The 22,444-nt window shown below is 36.6% G+C and overlaps 1 protein-coding gene across 1 annotated transcript in view; it reads left to right on the forward strand.

Moving 5' to 3' along the window:
• The window catches only part of Sema3d (semaphorin 3D), a 193,627-nt gene that overhangs the window by 165,603 nt on the left and 5,580 nt on the right, over positions 1 to 22,444 (forward strand). The window contains exons 12-17 of the mRNA XM_048433583.3: positions 609 to 831; positions 2,444 to 2,532; positions 4,077 to 4,118; positions 7,428 to 7,585; positions 10,115 to 10,179; positions 14,176 to 14,315. Coding sequence (XP_048289540.3) covers positions 609 to 831; positions 2,444 to 2,532; positions 4,077 to 4,118; positions 7,428 to 7,585; positions 10,115 to 10,179; positions 14,176 to 14,315 — 717 coding nt within the window. The remainder of the gene's footprint in view (positions 1 to 608; positions 832 to 2,443; positions 2,533 to 4,076; positions 4,119 to 7,427; positions 7,586 to 10,114; positions 10,180 to 14,175; positions 14,316 to 22,444) is intronic.

The raw sequence follows: 22,444 nt of genomic DNA on the forward strand, positions 1-22,444 counted from the left end.
GTTAAAGCTCTTCTGGAGCGAATTTTTTGACATGTTGATTTGTTCCTTCTACTCTTTAATAAATGTACTTGAATTGGAAAAGAGTCCTAACTTTGTTTAAATATGAAAATAAAGTTTTCCATCACATTTTTGCATTTATCGATCATTTTCATGATAGGTTTCAATATAAGTTTCAAGTACCTCCATTGGAAAATTTGGAACTGGGTCATGAGATGTTTCATGATAAAACATGGCCTGACCTATCTGCATGAGTCTTGGCTGCCCCTGAGCCAGGATGCTCCTGCACTGACCCTGTTCTGGAACTGCAGGGATGTATCATTACATTACAATTAGAATTATTAAAATTTTAATTATTTGAACAGAAAAATTAGTTTCTGTTCAAAACCATAATCTTTTAAAAGAAAGTAAGATTACACCGAAGAAACTAGAAAATTTAGGTAACGTCACCTAATTATGAATGTTTACAAGAAGAGACTCAGATTTCCCTCTATTGGCGGTAGACTGCGCTTGTTGCACATTGGGCTGAGTCCTCCACTCTCTCATCTATCCGCTACTGTCCACGGCATGCAGCTCTCGGGGGCCTTATTCCTGTGCGCATTTCTTTTCAGTGTCCAAGCAAAACCTATGATCCGCTGATTAAATCCACCCGGGACTTTCCTGACGACGTCGTCAGCTTCATAAGGCGCCACCCGGTGATGTATAAGTCGGTGTACCCGGTGGCAGGAGCACCCACCTTCAAGAGAATCAATGTGGACTACAGACTGACGCAGATAGTGGTGGATCACGTGGTTGCTGAAGACGGACAGTACGATGTCATGTTTCTCGGAACAGGTACCCTCAAACCACACTTACAGTCAAAGAAACTGAAGTGATCCCTCATGGATGAAGAAAACAAAAACTTCCAGAATATTTGTCAGCCAAAATCAAGTAAAGATCAGTTGATACAATGTTTTCTGAAATTGTTTAGCCTGTGCATTCAAATGATGATCACAAATACATGTATACGTTTATATGTACATTTATATACACATACTTTTTTACACAGAGTATTATTGCTTATATGGTGATTCTCAAAATTAAGAAAAACATTATGTAATAAGGCCACTCTAGTGGCAGTAAACATAGCATGTTCCCTCAGAACTTGGTACTGAATTATACATGCACCTAAGGAACTGAGCATTTCTGCAGTAGGAAATTAGTGAGTTTAAATGCTAGGTATTTATTAGAACAAGTTCTCAATAACGTGAAACAGTTACAATTATTTAACATCTAAGCACTACACTAGTTTTGCAGAAATTAAGCTTATTTGGAAAGATCATGTCATAGCTAGAGCCTTTGTCACCAGCTGTCAAGCCTGATTATGTTTCAGATAGCAAGTACAAACCCCAGATAATCCAGGGGATACTCCATTTCCGAGACTGCCGAGATGACTATTTAAGGGTCAGAACTTTAATTAGTACGTTATTAGTTCTCAGGAGCTAAATTTAATCTGCACTGGTCATCCAAAGCTCATTCATACGTCCTTAGCAGTTCAGTACCATAAAGAGCACTCAGCCACTAGATGGTACTACCTAACCTTTTCTGAGAAAAATAAGGGGACTTCAAAAAGTATATTATGTATTGTAAAACATGTTTTTAGCAGTTTTGAACATCTTAGAGTCATTTTTTAAAAATTAAATAATCTCAGCACTTTCTACACATAGTGAAATTACTATATGTTCCTATTTTCAAGCTTCCTGATCAGAATTTTAAAGACATATTTTCAATAGATTAATTGCAAAGTGCTACCTCTCTTTTTATGTTTGTGGTGAGCATTACATTATCTTTCTATACTGGCATGCTACAGAGACACATTTCATTCAATATATAATTATTTGAGATAACTTTTCTAAACATCATTTTTATTATATTTCATTAAGTTATAGCTTCTTTTAGGTTTGAGCCAAAATAACTTGAATCAACTTTAAATTTTAATCTCATTAACAATTATTCTGAAAGCACATCGTATCTGAAGGATTAGTAAGCTTCCCCATGAGAAGGTCTCCAATGTTTTCTGGTCCATTTTTTTGCATTTTAGAAAATTATATAAATATATGTTTTTATTAGTGTTTATAATTGAACAGATATAATTACTATGTACTGACGAGAAAATAAATAGGTTTATGTAAGTTTTATTTTAGCAGTTTAACATTTTAAAAATAAAAGATATTTTACTTGTTATTTCAGACAATATTTAAGTTAGTCATATATAGGACTAACTAGTTATATATACGCAGTTATGAAAATACTCTTGCTCTAGAAGGGAAACAGCATTCACAGCAGACTTCATTTCCCATTGCTTTATTTGGGCATATGAGAGGGAAAATTTCAAGATTTCTAGACATATTCTTTCAACTCAATATTGAAAGCTAAGCAGTGGTGTTAGGAGTCTGTCTTTTTTCAGACATTGGAACAGTCCTCAAAGTTGTCAGCATTTCCAAGGAGAAGTGGAACATGGAAGAAGTAGTCCTGGAGGAAATTCAGGTGTTCAAGGTGAGAGGGGCTCAGGACAGAGGCTGAGATTGCGCAGTGCCTGGCACACTTTGCCTTTTCTCTCTCTTTTTCCCTGGAGAAGTCATTGAAATGTACTTCCACTGTTTCTCTGGCCAAGCATTGGAACAGGTCATAAGCAAGTGTGAAAGGCACTCACTTCTGCTTCTGAATGTCACTGACAGAAGAAAGCTGCTCTGTGGCTTCTCCTTACTGCGTTCTCCATGCATATATTCAGTCAAGTGGCCACACTGAGTCAAGCCTGGGATCTCCTATTACCCAGATGCTTTTCTACTTTATGAATGTTACTGTGCAATTTTTCCCCAAATGAATTTGAGAGAACTGGAAAGGTTTATGAATCATGTGTAGGAGTCCTGGTTTACTGTACTGAAAAAAAAATCAATGATAGCAAGTTATGTATGCCACAATCCTCTCGCCTCTTCAAGGGGAATTAGGAAGCCTGGAGGAAGAGTTCTTTGTTTTAAATTATGCTTTTAACAATAAGTACATTTTAGTGTGACAGGAATTCCTTATAGCTACTCTGTGGTATTTAGAATTATTTCATCAAATAATAAGGCATTAGAAATAATGTTATATTTCTTAGAAATATGTTCTTTTATGTTTTTGTTTTGTTAAAGAAGCTTATTAAAAACTGTTCCCATGTAAACATCCACTGCCTGGAAAGAGGGAGTCCTCCTCTGCGAAGGGCTAAAGTTAATTATCGTGCTGAGGTTTCCAGGATCCTGTTTACATTCTGATGATAATAGTGGTCAAGAAGTTAACAAGAACAAGACCTGCTATCTGGCCTCTTCCAAAACAAAATCCTGGGTGGCTCCTAAGGGAAAAGTTGATGTCAAACATAAGGGTGAATGAACAGAGGTTCAGGGAATTTCTATCATGAGCAGGGACATAATTGGAAGATGACAAATCTTCTCCAATGGATCTTAGAGTCAAGAATTGACTATTAGCTCGGTGATCAAAGTTGTTCTTCTCCTCCTCTTCTTCCTCCTCTCCCTCTTACCCTCCCATCCATCTATTTATTTGTCTGTCTGTCTATCTATATTTTTATATTTTATCATAAAGCAGCAAATAATGACACTTGAAGAGTCACATAAGAACTATCTTCATCGACAGCAGAACTTTAGCTTTGCAGGTGCTGCTACCTAAACAAGTTTTGAATCTTTGATAGAAGTAACATCAAAATGGAGCAATAAATAACGATGGAGATCTTCTTGTCAACACTAGTATGAATTTCATGCCAACATGAAGATACGCAGGTTTAGAACTAAGTGGAAACTTGTTAATAACTAGGGGGCATTTCAACACAGCATTTCCTCATACAGTCTGCTAGGTTCTCTCTGATAAAATACTTCAAACATTTTCCTCGTGTCTAGTAAGGTTGAATCAATACGCACTGCAAGAAAACAACAAGTAGTAAGGTCATGTTCTCTCATTGAGAGTCTTGACAGCCAAGGTTGACATAAAGCAGCATACTGACTAATATAAAGCTCTAAATGTATTTACTGACATTTTGCTTCTGTTTGCAGCACCCAACAGCCATCTTGAACATGGAGTTGTCTCTGAAGCAGGTACTTTGTAATTTCTGTTTACCAATTAACTTCAGATGTATGAAGTTCCCTGAATCAAAGTTCATTTGCAGAGTCTATTGAAACTGGAGACTGGAATTTAAGTCATTAATAATGCAGAAAGGTAAAGGTTGCCTGTTTCTCCTCTGATTGATCAGAAGTCACTATTTCAGCCTTGCCTTGGGAGAATGGAGAGAAAAAATATTAATGGGATAGTGAATAGTGTGTTCTCCCTTTGCCTCTGAAAAAAAATGAGTGTGTGTCTGTTCTGCTAAAATTGTATTTCTGTTCACATCATAAGACATATACTTAAGACATATATCACAAGCCTTGAAAGGGACTTTTAATGAGGGAACCTAGAATTTCAAATATGGACCATATTTGGTTCATATTTTGGTACACAACACTGAAGAATCAACCTTCAACACTTTACTCAATAGCTCAGAACCAATTTTCTCAACTAGCAAACTCTCTTGTTTGTTATGAGTTTAATGTTTATTTAATTATACTTTCTTAGTGAGGCTTGGAATCAAACCTAGGGCTTTGCACTTATTAAGAAGGTTAATGTCTACTTTTTGCAGGGGGAACAGGATCTTATTATCCAAATGAGACACTACCTCCTAAGTACTGTATTTATTGACAGGCATAAGAAAAACCTGGATTTCTTTTTATCAGTGCTGAGTATTGACAGTAGGTCATTGTAAATACTAGACAAGCATTTTCCCTCTTCTACTGTGGTCGGATAGCCCCTTCCTGCTGTAAGCTTAACTAGAACTCAATATGCCAACATTTTAAGCAAAGTGATGTATGTGCTAATGGTCAATTTTATTAATCATATATATATATATATATATATATATATATATATATATGATTTTGCCGTTATATTATAATGTACATTGACTAGGTTTAGTCTTACCATTCTATTCCTACACTCCAAACACCCTCGAGATTTAAGACAGTCATTTAATAATATAGGTTCCACAGTAGGGCATTGCTACAATTAAACTTAGTAGTTCCATTAGAGGAAAAGTCTAAATGAGTTTGCTTCTGAGTTCTTTTCATTGACTTCCACATTCAATAACTTTTATTACTTGAATCTCTGCTATTGTGCATTGAAGGTACAGAAAAGAAGGAAGGGCGCAACATTAATCTCCCGTTTAGCAGAGCTGGGCAGGGCTAACATGGGAGAAGCACACCAACAGCGTAGAGTAATAATTGAAGCATACACCACAAAGGCAAAGGACAGAAAGTAACTTGAAAGTGAGCCAGAAAGACCAGGGTTTGAGAGGAGAAGAAAGAGACAGACTGAAAAATGAATGATACAGTTCACTAGATAGAATGAGCGAATAAGAATGTGAAAATGAAGGTCTACACCTGTTTCTGTTAAGTGTGTATAAAAGTTGATCCAAAACATGCGTACTTAAGGTGAAAGGAAGCTAGAGATGACGCTGGAGAAGGATGTGTGAGTATGTCAGGCTCGACCTGTCCGCCATGATGTTTAACAGCTTAAGAACAAAAGCTCTTACAGTTTTTAAGCGAGAGAATGTCATAAGAAGACCAACTTTTTAGAAAGGTCTGTCTGTGGAAAAGGGAGCGGGTCCTCTGCAGAGGCGGGGATCATGAAGAAAAGCTGGCATTAGAAAAGTAGTTAGAACCTTGCAAACAATGTATGCAAATGATGATTCAAAGCAAAAGAAAGGCCACAGCAGAGGGAAGAGGCCGAAAAAGGTTAGAACTTCATGGATGGGGAGGAAGTTAGTAAAGATGGTGAGAGTGACAAGGAAAGTGTAGCCATTTGCCATAAGCATTTCAGAGAATTGTGGGAAAGAAGCTAACAGAATGCTTTGTGTTCAATGACAAGGAAGTCTTAACAGAATAAAACAGGCAATAAAATAGATTTCCGTAAGTTGGTAACCTCTATGCCTTTTATGCTACAATCTGTTTCTGTGGGGTTCCTCCTTATTTCAAAGCAGAGAATGGTCCACAAGAGTTGTAAGTTCTTGAGAATCATAGGCTGAGACTTATCATTGACACTATTCCTCGGTCTTCATCTCCTCTGCTGCAGACGCTCAAATGGATGTGTATGGGGAGTACTGCAGGAATTTCAGAACTCACTTTGCAAGTGTAATTTATTTGCTGTTTCCAGTATCCTTTGCTTTATGATATAGCATTGTTTAAGTCTACCTGATGATGGAGACACCGGACATTTAATCACCAATTGTAAACTGTATTTTATCAGGGATCAGTCCATCTTAAAATAAAAATAGTGTCAAGAGTCTGCTTTAGACATTTCTCCTGTTGAGAACCATGGCAGAGGCATGCCATTAGTGTTACCTGTAATATCTATGTTTATGAGCATCTACCAAAGTATAACTTCTACTACTGAGAAAGAAATGATGTCTTAATTCCATAGTCTAGCAGCTTATTAGTTTAAATTATTGCCTAGCCTACTTTAGCTTTCTAGAATATTGTCTGTAGTTGTTAGTAGCTTTTTAGTTGTTAGGGTTTTTTGTTATTTTGCTTGTTTGATTTTACTCTTTAGGGGCCCACCACTCACCTCCCAAATAAATGCCCCGAGAATTATCTTACTATGAATGCCCAGCCTTAGCTTGCCTTGTTTATAGTCAGCTTTTCTAAATTAAATTATCTCTTTTCTCTTTAGCTACATTTTACCTTTTTTAAATTATATATATATATATATATATATATATATATATATATATATATATATATATATATATATCTTTACTTCTTACGCCATGGCTGGCTGTGTGGCTCTGTGGCTATGTGGCTAGCCCTGGCATCATCCTCTTCTTCTCCTTTTCTCACTCCTCCTTCTTCTCTCTTCTTCCTATTTTATCTCCTCTTATTTATTCTCCCTGCATGCCAGCTCTGCCCATCTTTTCTCTATCCTTCATAGCTATTGGCCATTCAGATCTTTATTAGACCAATCAGGTCTTTTAGGAAGCCAAAGCAACACAACTTAGCAATTAAACAAATGTAACATAAAATAATGCAGCACATCTTTGCATCATTAAACAAATATTCTACAGCATAAACGAATGTAGCACATCTAAAACTAATATTCCACAATAGTTGTCGACTTCATATTGACATCTTCAAATCAGAATCTGGCTAGCGGTAGGCAAAGTTTACTCGTTACCCTTCCTCACAATTCTGCATCAGCATTTACAGATAACAGGACACTTACAAATGGGTTTATAGCTATTGTATGGTACTTACAAAAGGGTGATTCTCAAGACTAATGTGAGCAAGGGCACTGATTCGCTTCTTCTGCTTGATTTGCAGCAACAGTTGTACGTTGGTTCCTGGGATGGATTGGTTCAGCTCTCCTTGCACAGATGTGACACTTACGGGAAAGCCTGCGCAGATTGCTGTCTTGCCAGAGACCCCTACTGTGCTTGGGATGGAAATGCCTGCTCAAGATATGCACCCACTTCCAAAAGGTCAGGACACCCCTCCCTCCCACATGATTTCTCACAAGAAGTTCTTACTTGGAGTTTCAGTTAAAGGCAAATAGAAAGCTTGGCCTGTGGAAGAAATATTATAATTGAAATATTCAATCACTTTATATTAAAGTTTGAAGGCTGAACAGATGTTCTGAAATTGCAAACTATAGAATTTTAAAAATTTTGATAAATTATATACAGCATTTTTAACAGCCAAGCATAGTGGTTCGGGCATGTATTTGCACAACACAGGAGACTGAGGCAGGAGAATTGCTCCAAGTTCCACAATAGCCTGAGCTAAATAGTGACACCCTGTTTACTTTTCAAAATTGTTCTTGTTAACTAGTTTTATTACATTCCTTCTCTCAGACTTCTAAATATGTACTTATTCACATCTATTGTTTTGCAAGTTGTTCATAAGTGCCCATGTTTGTAGAAGTGCAGACAAAGCCCACAGCACATCTGGTGATTTGATGCAATTTTATTTTTACTCTAATATCTATAATTTGTCAATTTCTGTCACTCAGATCAGCTTCAGCAATAAACTGTTGCCTTGACATTGGTAGTTTTTTATTTTATAAACACTTGACTATATCCAGGAAAGCCTAACTATTGCACTATTCTACACGCACAAGTACAAGTTATCCAGAGTTATGAGATACACATTTTGACACTATTTTTAAGAGAAAAACATTAGAAAAAATATGAATGCCAGTCAATTCATGCTAGATGAATATTTTACTATCATATGTCATATTTTGTATGTACATGGTAGTAATATTATTTGCTAAGGTGTTATTCAAAGTATATGTCCTAAATAAAACTGTTATCAAATTATGCATGCTTTTGGTTAATTTCCTCTTTAAGCTCTTTCACACTTTTGGTGTCGTTTCGTGCTCTAAGTGAAGAACATGAGTTAGCTTCACTGTCACATGTACATTTATTTTCAGTTAAACATTTCACTGATCTGTCAGATTCGAAACATTTGGACTCAACAATTGTAGGTCTTTTGTACATCTGCACATATTCATTATAGCCAAGACACATTTTATATTCTTTTAAGACCACTTAATTCTTTACATTAAGTGTAAGTGGGTAAATATGATTATTCAGAGTTAAAAGTTGCCAACAGTTTGTTAAAACTTGTCTGCTCAGAATAGACTCATCTTAATGAGTGTTTAGGGAATTCTTTTCTAGAAGCTGAAGAGTAGAGTGTTCATTACTTGGCAATAAATGTTCTCTTTGATTAATTGATCCTGTTCCTGAAGAAGCCAAGATTTAAAAACATTCATGACCTTATGTTCCTTACAGCATCATAATTTTTTTCTTCCTGTGTTTCCCAAGACTGCATCTCTGATCTCACAGATATGCCACTGTGATGTGCTCCCTCACCTAACATAATGTCCATCAGAGGCTACAGATGTGTACAATGGATGACTCTTTTCCAAGGTTGTCATCTGGTCAGCTGCGCCCCAGGGGAGCACTCCAAGCATCTGAGAAAGTTTACTGCTGTGTCTCTGATCTCTGAAGTGACAACATGGACCCCAGAGTGTAGCAGGGAAGAAGGGATCTAGAGGATTTAGCAATAATGTTAGATAGGAATCAGAAATCCTGGTGTGTTGTGTCATAATGTGGAGTATAGGTAATAACACTGAATTGTGCAGTTCAAACAAGCCAAAAGGGATTTTGAAGATTTTTATTTCAAAGCAGTATCTAAAGAGATAAATGCATTGAACAAAACTGTAGCATCTCACAGTTATATCTATGTATCAAAATATTATGTAATAGCATGTTAATATGTACAACTTTAATGTTTTGTGCATATTAAAGCACTTTCTGTTTAAAAACTTAGAATAGACAAAGGCAGTGAAACTATATTAAGATATAAGATACACTTAGATTAAGTAGAAATGTGGCATTTCATCTTAAATAAGTATTAATTTAAGGGAAACATATAACATAGTGCAAAATTTCTTGTATTATTTTCACAGTTACCAGGATAGCTAATTGTTTATTGATAATAACAACAAATATGCATGTATGCCATATTGAACTAGTAGTTCTGTTTCTGACTGAACCTAATTTATTGAATAAAGCGTGTAATAGAATGAAGGACACAATGAGATTTCTTTGTTTATATGCCTTTTCCTACTCACTGGAAGACTTTTGTAGATTATGATGTTGGCAGGCAGGTGGGAAAGAAGAGTTCTTTCCGTGTCTTGTGTATAAACCTGCATCTTAGTCATGTTCAACCTGTTCTATTGAATAACTTGTGAAGCTAGAGAAAAAGAACAGTAGTTAAATGAAATTCTGATCATCTTAATGCAAAACAGCAGGATTTGTTGTGTTGGGGCTTTTCTACCACAGGAATTTAAATTAATGTTTGATTGATGGGAAGCCTGACCTGCATTTCGGTTGCACAGTCAGACAAGTACAGTTTGTCTCAGTCAGTGATAGCATGAGACACAGACTTTCTATATTTCAATTATACTTGAAGATCTAATTAGCTTAATTTTCTTTCCATAGGCGAGCTAGACGCCAGGATGTAAAATATGGGGACCCAATTACTCAGTGCTGGGACATAGAAGACAGTAAGTATGGGCTTGATGCACATTTCTTACCATTTAAAATGATAAGCCTCCTCTTCCTGAGCCTTTTTAAAATTTTCTATATGAATCTAAGCAACCATACATATGACTATCTCATTGTGTGTAATGCTTATGTTCTGGAAAAGTAACAGGAGTTTTATAAAGGAGTTCCCTGTCTACTTGCCTAAGTGAATAACCCTTTGTTAAATCATGATTTGTTTCATATGTCTTTTAAATTCCTGAGCCACAACATGTTTCTTCTTTAGTGCCTTATCCATCCTTTTAAAGTTGGAGGATTCTGTTAGAGGCAAAACAGGGTTTAGCCCCAAACATTTGAGACTCCTGAGGAAACGCGAAGACCTCCCAGGAAGGTCTGATAAAAAAAAAAAAAAAGAATTTAGTGCTTATTGGATCAAAGTTTTAGGTGGTCTCAACTTTATTTCCATTCACTTATTCTTGCATACCTTCGAGCAGTAAATGCTCATTGAGTAGGTTGCATATGTCCTTAATTGATCTGTGTGTACCATGAGACAAAGGAATTCCTTAGAGTGCGTATGCCCTTCGGAGGAGCTGTCATAAGGTACAATTACTAATGCAGACCCTTAGTAAATGGAGAGTTAGCGAAAGGCTTTGCTGTTCAGAAGAAAAGATCCTCAGAGTAGATGAGTTTGAAAATCCGAGTAGAGAAGATCCTGGAAAAGAGGTTTGGTGATTGAGTTTGAATATGGAAAAAATTAACTCTAAAAACTATAGACAGCTTTGAGGTTTTAGTTATTGTCTTCTGATTTTTCCACCACCAAACATATACACGTACGTTTTTTGTTTTGTTTTGTTCTTTGGAGACAGGGTCTCACTATGTATTCTGGCATACTGCCCTGGAGCTTGATTTGTTCTGTAAACCATGCTGAACTTTAACTTACAGAAACCCTCCTATCTGCCTCCTGAGTGCTGAGATCTCTCTCTCTCTCTCTCTCTCTCTCTCTCTCTCTCTCTCTCTCTCTCTCTCTCTTTTTCTCATACACACACACACACACACACACACACACACACACACACCATACTACTTGAATAGGGAAAGGAAGATACACTCTTTTATCATATTATAACTGACCAAAAATGACCTAACTCTTCATAGTTTGTAACTGGTGGGCCAGGAGTCCTTTCTTGATTGTAAAACACAGTAGTGTTTGTAACTTATAAGTTCATCCTTGACCGCAGAAAGTTGTTGTACAGAATAAGGTGTATACATTTGTATTCTAATGTGAAAGTGACTCACTGTTATGTCCATTGTTCAGTTTGGTGAACTTCATTACATGCTATGAATTCAATCCTTTGCACACATAAATGCAAAGATACACCAAGGGCAGTTTTGAGGTTTGAGGATGCGTGAATGACCAGAACACTATCCATGTATTCCTAGACTTTATATTCACCTGTTTGTTAGGGAAAAGGACAAACGGAAAACAGGAAAAATAAGTTCTGTGTCAGATGAGGACAGTTGGCATAAAGGAAATGAACAAAGTACATTGTTCCCTGAGTCACTCACAGTAATCGCCTTCCCTTCCCCACACCCCTTTCCTGCTATAAGCCATTGCACAAGATCTCTTGAAATCCTCATCGTGCCCATTCCCTTCCAGTTGAGGTCCCCTGTAGCTTCTTCCATTTCAAATCCAGTTGACAATTTTCATTTTTGATTTTTATATAATCTACAATTCTTTCTCCTTTGAATTACTTCATTCTCTTGAGGGATGCTTACCAGTTAGGATGTGTTGGGAGCTTACTCTACATCCTAGTTAATTTGAGTCAATAATGATAGCTGATTTATTTCAGGAGATCATCATAACAACAAATCAAGCCTACTTGTGCTCAGAGAGATAGTATTCTGCACACTTGCACTGCTGTGGCATTGCATCTTTTTGGTCAACCTCTGAAGTTGTAGAACCTTCTGCATTTTATCACACACTTAGCATTTAGGAGCATCCCAACTCTTTTTTTTTTCATCATACATTTGTTTGTCTTTTCCCTTACTGTAGCAATAGAGTCTTCTCAACTCTCAAACTCATAGTTAACTTTCTTGTCCTGTATATTAAGCATGCATGCTTACAGTCCTACTCAAAAACTGCACTTGAATGCCCATTTAGCATCTGCAATGAGTGACTGAGAAAGACTTCTTGTTTCCATGGATTTTTTGACCACCTCATCATAGTAAATAATGATAGCATTCACTGAACTGAGGTGAAAAGCTCCTAGGAATCTCTCTGGTGCCTCTCTTTCTTTCACAATCTATCACCGACCTCTTGATAATCCTTCTGCCTCTGAGGCCAAACCCCACTTCTTATTGCCACCAGTGACAAGGAAGCTGTGGATCTTCACCAGTAGACTCTTTCTAGCCTCCCTGCTGCCACACTTCCCCTTGTGAGTCCATAAGCAATCGATACCCTGAATAATTTCTTAAAAAGAACTACAGTCAGATATGGTGCTGCCATCCTTGAAACATTTTCCCATCTCCTTAAATAATTAGCAGAAGTTCCAGCTTCCAGCCTGGCCTATAAGATCCTGCCAGGACCTCTCTTGCCTGTCCACTTGTAAACTGTCCTCACCTACTGCTTCACTGTTCATCCACCGACGGAGTTTCACATGTTGATAGGGGTCAATCATGTCCTTCGTCGGGTCTATTTGTATTACTGCACTTGCAGTGGGTAGTTGCTTCAGGAGCTCCCACAGCTGCATTTTCACCTTGTGGGATTTTATACTGATACAGCAATTCCTCAGAGACACCTCCCCAGCCATCCTAGCTGAAAACGTTCCTGCTTTCTCTCTAGTATTTATGTTAGTGGTTTTGAGTGCTTTGCCTTGGGTCCCCCCTGGTTCCATAACTTTAGTCCTGTGCTGATGCCTAAAATACTAAACGGGTTCATCCGTAGAATGGAATATTTAATGGAAAGTGATTATTTGAGTCAATCTGTGCAGATATAAGTTTTACTGAAGAATTTGATTACAAATTTTATATTCTGCATGGGACACGGCCTTTTAATACTCTGGATAGAATGTATTTTAGATAGTGCAGCTGAATAAAAAAAAATATCTGAGAAACTAATCCTTAGCATCTCTTTAAATGACCTGTGCTAAATACCTAACAATTAGAGTATCTACAAAACCAAATGGCAAGGCAATAGAGACAAGGTCTCCATTCTAGGTCAGACCACTGACCTTGTTCTTGTCACACAATTTCATCAAGCTTGGACAATTCTACTTACTTTCCTGATTGCAGATATCAGATTTTTAAAATATTATCTGGGCAACTCTGTGTACCAATTTAAGTAGAATCTCTCTCTCTCTCTCTCTCTCTCTCTCTCTCTCTCTTTCTCTCTCTCTCTCTCTCTCTCCATTCCCTCTCTCCCCCCCCCCCTTTGTCTTCTCAAACTAATTGCTGGAGTTGAAGAGATGACTTAATAGTAAAAAGCGCTGGTTTCTCTCCTAGATAAATTCCTAGACAATTTCCCAGCCTTCACTTAGCAGCTAACAACCATCTGTAATTCCAGCCCTGGGTTATCTGCCACCTTCTTCTGGCCTCTGTGGAGATTGTATGCATGTATGCATATAGGCAAGCAAAACAGCAATACAGAAAAATAAAAATGAAAAATTGAATTATTTAATTGAATAAAAAAATAAATTACTTTTCCAGAACCAACAACATTGAAAGACATAAAAAGTTTTTAATGAAAAGATATATTAATTGTTACATATTGCAAGTTTTTATTTCTTTAAAATAATTGTAATGTGGCAATTAAAGACTAAAATGATGATACAGGTGTAGTTTAAACATTCCTTTGTTGGATAGTATCTGATTCTCGGTAACAGTATTATAGTATGAATTTCCATTCTCTTTAATAATGTGTATGGTTCTTCCGTGGTGACATCTGTTTTGAATCAGTCCATTTTCCCATTGCTTTTAAAATCAGGTCAAGGTTAATCTCCAATGCTATGTTTGCTTTCTAGGCATTAGCCATGAAACAGCTGATGAAAAGGTGATTTTTGGAATTGAATTTAATTCAACTTTTCTGGAATGTATACCAAAATCTCAGCAAGCCTCCGTTAAGTGGTACATCCAGCGGTCAGGAGAGGAGCATCGTGAGGAGGTAAGCCGTCATCAGCAAGGATTCTGCTGTCAAACTGAACTCAGCTATTCCTTATGAAAGTTGCACGACATTGAGTGTCATAGAGCACTCTACTCACTGTTTGATGAAAGGGCAGGTCAGAGTTTAGACTCACCAACAACATAGGTTACAGTTGTTTGGGGGCTATGCACAGGCCAATTCAGTGCAAGTGGAGCATTGATACATATTTTTAAAACAAACACGATTTTTTTTCAAATTTTTATTTCTTAAAGAATTTCAAGACAATTTCTGATTAAAAAAAGAGAATATAAAATTTTCATAACCATAGTAATATCACTAAATTTCAGCTACTTTTGAGCTTAGTCTAGGTCACAAAATGAAAACTATTCCCAGAAATATCAATTTCTATTAAATCATATTTTAAGAGGAAAGTGGATAAAATTGCAGAATTTGGAAATGTATAGATTTTTATTTTTATTTATTTAAGTAATAAATCTTAAGTCAAAGGAGAGAAAATTAATGGTCATTTTTTTATTTTATTTTATTCTGTTAATTTTCTTAACATTGACTCAAGATTGAGATATGTTATGAACATTTTATGGCATAGATAAGTCATATGCTGCAGATTTGAATGAGATTATTTTAGGTAGTCTTAGAAATCTTAGATTAATTTTGAAAGTATTATGAAATAAAAGATATATTGTAGAATTGATTGTTATTATGTTTATTACTAAAGAACGAAAAGAACCCAGTAATAGGGCTTGAGAGATGATTCAATGGTTAAGAAAATTAACAGCTCTTCCAAAGGACCCAGATTACTGAATCTGTACCCACCTTGGGTGGTTAATAATTGCTTGTAACTATGATTCGATTCCAGGAGATTCAACACACACTCTGACCTCTGTGCCCTAGAATACTCTCAGACCCATACATATATACATAAATAAAAATATTAAAGAATCCAATATTTTATTAGAATTTACAATTCTTATATTATACAAAAGACATTGTGGTGAGTGGAAGATTGAATGCAGAATTCAGAATAAATGTTTTCAGAGTTAAAAGATGCTCTTGAGGTCCTGGTGTATATGATTGTTCTGTGTCATAAAATATTCATAACATTGTTGCAATGTAATTGTTGCAATTACAAGTCTGTGTTAAGAAAATTAACAGAAAAAATAAAAGAATAAACACTATTTTTTCCTCTCTGTTGATTTAAGTTTAATATATAAATATATGAAACTGGAAATTTGAGGATGTCTGTTAACTCTATTCTCTAAAATATCACATGTCATCAAAACTTAATATTACTAAATATAAATACTAATATAGGCAGGGAATATACACACTCAATATTTATTTAAGTCTGTCCTGTAGGCAGAGGCTGCTCGCTTGTCCCCATCTGCCCAAGACCCAATTAATCACACAGAAACTATATTAATTATAATGCTTGACATATTAGTTCAGGGTTTTTATTAACTAACTCTTACATTTTAAATTTACCCATTTCTATTAATCTGCGTATCACCACAAGACTGTGGCCTACTAGCAAATGTTCCGGGACATATGCCACCTTAGGCCACTACATGGCATCTCCTTGACTTTGCATACTCTCTTTCTACTCTCTGTTCAGATTTCCTGCGTGGCTTTACTCTGTTAAGCCATTGGCCAAATACAACTTCTTTAGTAACCAATGGCAATAAATCATACTCACAGCATACAGAAGGGAATCACACATCACCTCTCATTTTCTGTCTAATTAAAAAGGAAGTTTTTAACTTTAATATAGCAAGATTACATACAGCAAAAGTTATTGAGCAAGAATTATAGTTACACTATTTAGTCTATTTACATTTGACAAATTAAGGAAAATACTCTATCATCTCTACTATCTTTGTGAGTCTAAAGTTTTATAACTAATATATCTTTTTTATTTGTAACTATCATTCTTCAACTTCATCAAAAACTCCAGAAGGATATAATATTACCTAAGTAAACAGGAAGTACATTGTAAGCACCTTCCAAAACTCTAGAATTGAAAGAGACATCTTGTTGCCTGGACAGTAACCCAGAGTTCTTCTGTAACATTAGGACATTAATATTCAGCCTACAGGCCCATGGTATCTAGCTGACTATTCCATGAATCAGAAAATTTCAAAGGCAGTTTCACCTATATTGGGAGTTTGTCAGTCATTTTCTTCTGTATCTTGCAGAATGTCTAGCAGACTCTTTCATGAAGCTGGAACTGTGAATGACTGTCTCACTTTCCTTAGGCAACTTCAGCAGACATTTTGCTGTGGATCCTGCATGTGCAGTTTATATAGCATACCATCAAGCAGTCCAGGCAAGAGCAGTTTCTTGCTCAAATGGTTAGCCCTGTCACACTGAAGGCAAATTCCATAACAAGTTTCTTCAGTGTCCATTCACTTCTCTGAATTAATTAGTACTGTGGGAAGCAGACATATCTCACTCTCAAGAAAAATCTCAGTTCTGAGAACATTTTAAATGCCATATTCTGTATGGCTTTGAAAGATATGAAGAATACCTATCCATCTGAAATATATCTCAGTACATCCAGTAAAATCTAACTTACATGACTGAGTTTGACTATTATAAGTGACTATCTATTAATCTGTATTTCTTCACTATATGCTACATTTTTAAATGAACTGCACAAACACAATACTTTAAACAAGAGCAGAAATACACATAACAAAATTGACCTTAAATTTGTTATCGATAGACCAAGATCCATACCAATGCAAAGTCTTCATCTCTATAGCTTATCCCTCTTTTAAATGAAAACAAACACTTACAAACAATAATTGGAAATTTGGATGTAGTTGTCTCCAAACTGCTTCCTTCTTTTCTGTTGGGCAAAGTATTTTGAGTGTCAATAGAGATGTTTCGGAGGGGGGGGGGTGTCCATAAAATTACATTATGCTGGAAGGAATCCACAGGGTCTCATCCTCTATAGAAAGAAAAGCAGAACCTTTTTTCTAAAGCAACATATCCTTAGACCCAAACTTTGAAGTCAGGATACCTTTAAAATATATATGTTGGTTTATCTTAGTTGTTCCCAGAATAAAATATCTCTCTGTAGTTTAAAAAATTCAAGAAATCACAAAAATATGATATTCCAGACTCTCTGCATATTTAATCTTTATGTGGCTTATTTTTCTTTACTTCTTTAATTTGTGTCTGCCTGTACCCTTTTGTATTACTTTTACTGTCACTTTAAGAACTGTTTTATTTTTTAAAACTAATTACTTTTTTGGAATTGTCTATACTTTTATTCTTTCTCTCAAGCCTATATACATTTTTAAAACACATCATGACCAGTTTAGAGGTTTATTTTTCTCCAAATCTGTATTTATTGCATATTTGTAATCATTTTTCTGCCCAGGAGAACTTTTAAAATGATAATCAGCTTGGTTGCAGTGGCCCTGGATGCTGGTTCTGACTCTCTTGGCCTTTTATATGGCTGAGGTACCTTTACCACCAGCTTTCTCTGGGAATGCCAGGTAGGAGCCACACTCACCACTTTAACTCGGAGATGAAGTGTGCAGCACATAAACCCTTTTTATCTGAGCAAAATCTAAATCTGACATGCAGTGTGCTGCATGGCCTGGAAATATCTCTGTGTATGCTGGCGAGAATTGGCCATGCTCTCCTGCCTGTGCACACCTTGCAGACCTGATCTGGCTGCTTTCCCAGACAGTGATGCTGAGTTTCTGAGGTACCCTCAGCTACATTCCTCCTGACCCCAAGGGGGCGCACAAGCTCCCGGACCTGAAGTATGTGGCAGGACCGTGCAGATTAGCCCCACATTAGTGGCCATTTTGTAGGTGGAGGTTGCTTATTCATTCCTGGCCACCCAAGACCCGAATAATCACACAGAAACTATATTAATTACAACACTGCTTGACCTACTGGCTCAGGCTTGTTATTAACCAACTTTTACATCTTAAATTAACCCATTTCTATTAATCTGTGTATCACCATGAGGCTATGCCTTCCAGTAAGGCTCTGGGGCATTTGTCTTCTTTGGCAGCTATATGGTGTCTTCCCAACTCCACCTACTCTCTTTCTACATCTCTGTGCAGAATTTCTGCCTGGCTTTGCTCTGTTAAGCTATTGGACAAAATCATTTTCTTTATTAACCAATGGCAATAAAACATATTCAAAGCATACAGAGTGGAATTCCAAATTACTACCCTATCTATTTTTGTAGTCTACATTGAACTATGATCTGATAGAGTAATAATTATTCTACTTCAAAGTACAAGTCCTTTTTCTTTATTAATGAAACATTGAGCGCTCTTGGAGCTTTAAGATGCAGATTTAATTTAGTCACATTTATATATTTTAATTATGCGTGAATTGAAGCTACTTATAGATTTTATAGCTAGTGGGGTTTGATTTTTCTTTGTATTTGCTCTAATTAGAGAGGTATTTGACCTCCATAGCAAACCAATCTGACCTTTAGCTGGAAAGCGTGGTGCTACTTGAGGAATTCCTCCAGCTGTAGGTATCCATTTTTGCTTATGGTGTACTTACATTCTTCATTTTTCAGAAATTTCTATGCGTTGTTTTAATGTACCTAACAGCACTATATCACATATCATGATGGTACCATGCTCCATGAATTTCAATGGAGCAGAAATAATGTATTTATTGCATTTTGTTGGAAAGTATGTGCCCTGCAATGTTTCAACTGTTATTTTCATCTGTCTTCGCAAATGGGTGGTTTCCCATTGTCCAGGACCCGCAGTGCTGCTTCCTGAGTTGAGGAACAGGGCAATATCCTGGCTGCACTTGAAGCATGTTGCCCTGCAGGATGTCTTCTGGTCCTCACTCAGAAGGTCGCCGCTTGCAATCTTTCCTCGGCTCATAAAAAGCCCGGGGGATGCATCATGGCCTCCTGGGCTACAGATGCTGTCACCAGGTTATTCGGTGCCAGGAGGAGCCCATTTCCTCACCAAGCCACTTCTCAGCTGGGTGCTTTGGGGGAGGTTACCTGCTGACTCTCTTATAAGGCTGGTTGAAACTGATGGTGTTTATGTTGCAACTAGCACGTTAATTGGCAGTCCCCTAGCTTCTGTTGAACTTTGGGGACAACTTTAACGAAGAAAAGAAGTGATCCTTCATGCCATTTACCATCCTGTTTTTTCTTGGTGGAGCTGAATGTTTTTAAAGCATCTTCCAGCGTCTGCCTTTTCCATCTGTGGTGCTCTGTTTTCCTTTCGTTTCTTTTTTGTTATGAAAGCAAATAAATCCTTTTAAACTTGCAATAACACACAAAGAATCATGGTACCACTTAGTGCAGATAAGCATGAGTGATATTTTGGGTTTATTCAGTTTCGGTACTCATCACTACCCTGGGAGTACTTTCCCTGCTTCCTCCTGTTAATAAACATCAGACCATTGTCTCTCTTTCATCCACACGGAATCCACAGGATAAATAGAAGCTCTTTAAATCATGTTCTCTAATAATAAAAAGGTTGCCTTTATATCTAAATATTTATTTTTCTATATAGTTAGGACAAATTACTGAAAACTAAGAAAAAAATTGGAGACATTGGTCATTATACTGTTTGATTGTCTATCAGTGCCACCATCTTGAGGCATGTGTACCTCACAGAACAAAGCTACTATACATAAAATTTAAGAAGCTTTCAGCAATCTGGAAAACAAACACACACACACACACACACAAGTGTCAAAATTTAGTTCCTTCAATAATAGCAGATGTGAGCAAATGTTCTCAAGATTCTTAGCTCTGTGCTTCCATTAATTAACTCAGCAACATATCTTATGGGTCCATTGTCTGGAAAGTTGTTAGCAGATTCACTTAAAATTACTTTCCTCACCTAGTGGTGCACGCCTTTAATCCCAGCACTTGGGAGGCAGAGGCAGGTGGATCTTTGAGAGTTAGAGGCCAGCCTGGTCTACAAGAGCTAATTCCAGGAGAGGCTCTAAAGCTACAGAGAAACACGGTATCAAAAAAAAAAAAAACAAGAAAAAAAATACTTTCCTCAAGCCATCTCTACATTACAGAAATCAATAATTTAATAGCAACACATTCTAAATAATTTAGTTATATATCTTTTGTTTCTAATAGTTCTAATTTTTCTATGAAAGTGTTATATTTGAATAAGGCAAATCTACTTATTTCTAAGTACACAATTTCCTAACTCATCTGCTTAGGAACTTCTTTCATAATAAGGCATCAATGTTTTCCCACATTAATTTATACCTACACCTTATATTTTTATGTTTACATTTTTCAAAGATAAAAAGTTATTCTAACATTTAGGTATAAGTTCATTTCTTTAAAGAACAAACCAGTTATTTTAGTAATATTTTTTTTTGCTTTTTGCCTAAAATGATTATTAGTTTTTGTTATTTTAATAAATGTTTTACTATGTAGCATTATAGAAGCATAATTGGAAAAACCTAAAAATATGCATAATTTTTTTCTTACAGTATTTTTGCTTCCTACAATATTAAATTAGAAAAGTATTCTTAAATACAAACACATTTTTTTCACAACAGGCTTATAGGCTTTCATGTTTTTAATGATGAAAGTGTTCTTCTTTATTTGATACCAGTTCCCCTCTGGTAATGTTTTCTGGAGAAAGGAGTATTCCTGAAGTTGTAATTTCTTCCAAGATACCGGGAATGTGTTAGGCCTTCCAGCTGCTCTTAATAAAGAATAGAGCGCCTCTCATCTTCACCTGCTGTTTAGTATCTAAACAACCTTCACCATTTCTTTGTTCTTCTCATGTGAAATGAATTGCCTTTCACTAAGGAGCTTCAGGGAACAATGGCCAGTACATAATCCTTGCTTCCATTAGGCAAACAGATAGCTGTCTCCAACAGAAGAATGGTTGGGGTTCTTCACGTTAGGCTAGCTTGTGTTCAGCACTTTCAGATTGGAGAAAATTCCATGGACTCGTGACTCAGTGGTCAGAAACGATCTCTTTGACAGGGGCTCGATCTTCTCAGCTATTTGTGATGCCTTTTCCCTCTGGGTCACAGGCTGGGCGTGTGTCCTGTCCCTGCAGAGAACGAAAGCATTATAGAGAAATAATGGAGAACTGTGAAAGCCAATTAGCTACTCAACTGCTGCATCGCAGATTTTTATCCATAAGTTGTAAGAACCTCTAAATGTATGAAATAAAAATCTGTTCGATTAATGATTCCACTGCAGTAAAGCTATATTTTGGAATTTTGGAAAAGACACAAAAATTCATTACGCAACCTGATAGACCTTGGGTAAATCCATCTAGCTCAAAAACAAAAACAAAAAAATAAAATAAAATAAGGCACATTTTATAACAATTGGTAAAAATCCAAAGAATATTTAGTATTCCATAGACGGTAAGAAAGGTGAAGGATCTTCCCCTCGTAATAGAATTCCAGGTGTTTATGTGGTGAAAAGTCCCATAGGATTGAGCTATCATGAAAAGGGGGTAGGAATCTCAGTCTCAGGACAAAGCTTCCTACACAGGATACAGATAGAGAAAGAGAAAGCAGCGGTGGGGTGTTACCCAGTGCTCGTGAAGCGACAGTCATAATTTCCTCCTTCTGGAAGATTAAAGAAAACAAGAGACAGCACCTGGCCAAACTGTGATGGTGTCTAATGGCTTAGTGTAGCCTAAGCGACATCAGACATCAGACGCAGAGAGGTATGTGACGTGGAGAACCGGACTACAACTCCAGCTTCATGCTGATGGCCTCAGGGCACGTTCAGTGAGGAGAACTACAGAAACTGCAGAAGTTAAACTTTTCGTCCACCACGGCAGCTATAATGCTGTTTACTTCCAAACTCACCGTGTGCCTTCCAGGAGCTGACAGGCGGGAGAACATTGGGGAAGATAAGTGAATCAAAGTAGGAACGATCGGCCGAGAAACCAGCATTCAAATATACAGAGCTAGTCTTTTGAGATCTAAGATGGATTTACATTTTTAAACAATTATAATAACAGTATGCAAAAGGAAGGCAAATATGTTCTGTGTTAAATATGAGACTGCTGTTGCTGTTTAGCTTCCCTTTAGAAGTCTACGAACACATATACACATTTATTTTAGGCAGGAAGCTTCTATGGTTTGAGAATGGAAATTAATTTGAGGTTAGTTAGTTT

The sequence above is a fragment of the Myodes glareolus genome, chromosome 27, assembly GCF_982192425.1.
Source record: "Myodes glareolus chromosome 27, mMyoGla1.1, whole genome shotgun sequence".
NCBI lineage: Eukaryota > Metazoa > Chordata > Mammalia > Rodentia > Cricetidae > Myodes > Myodes glareolus.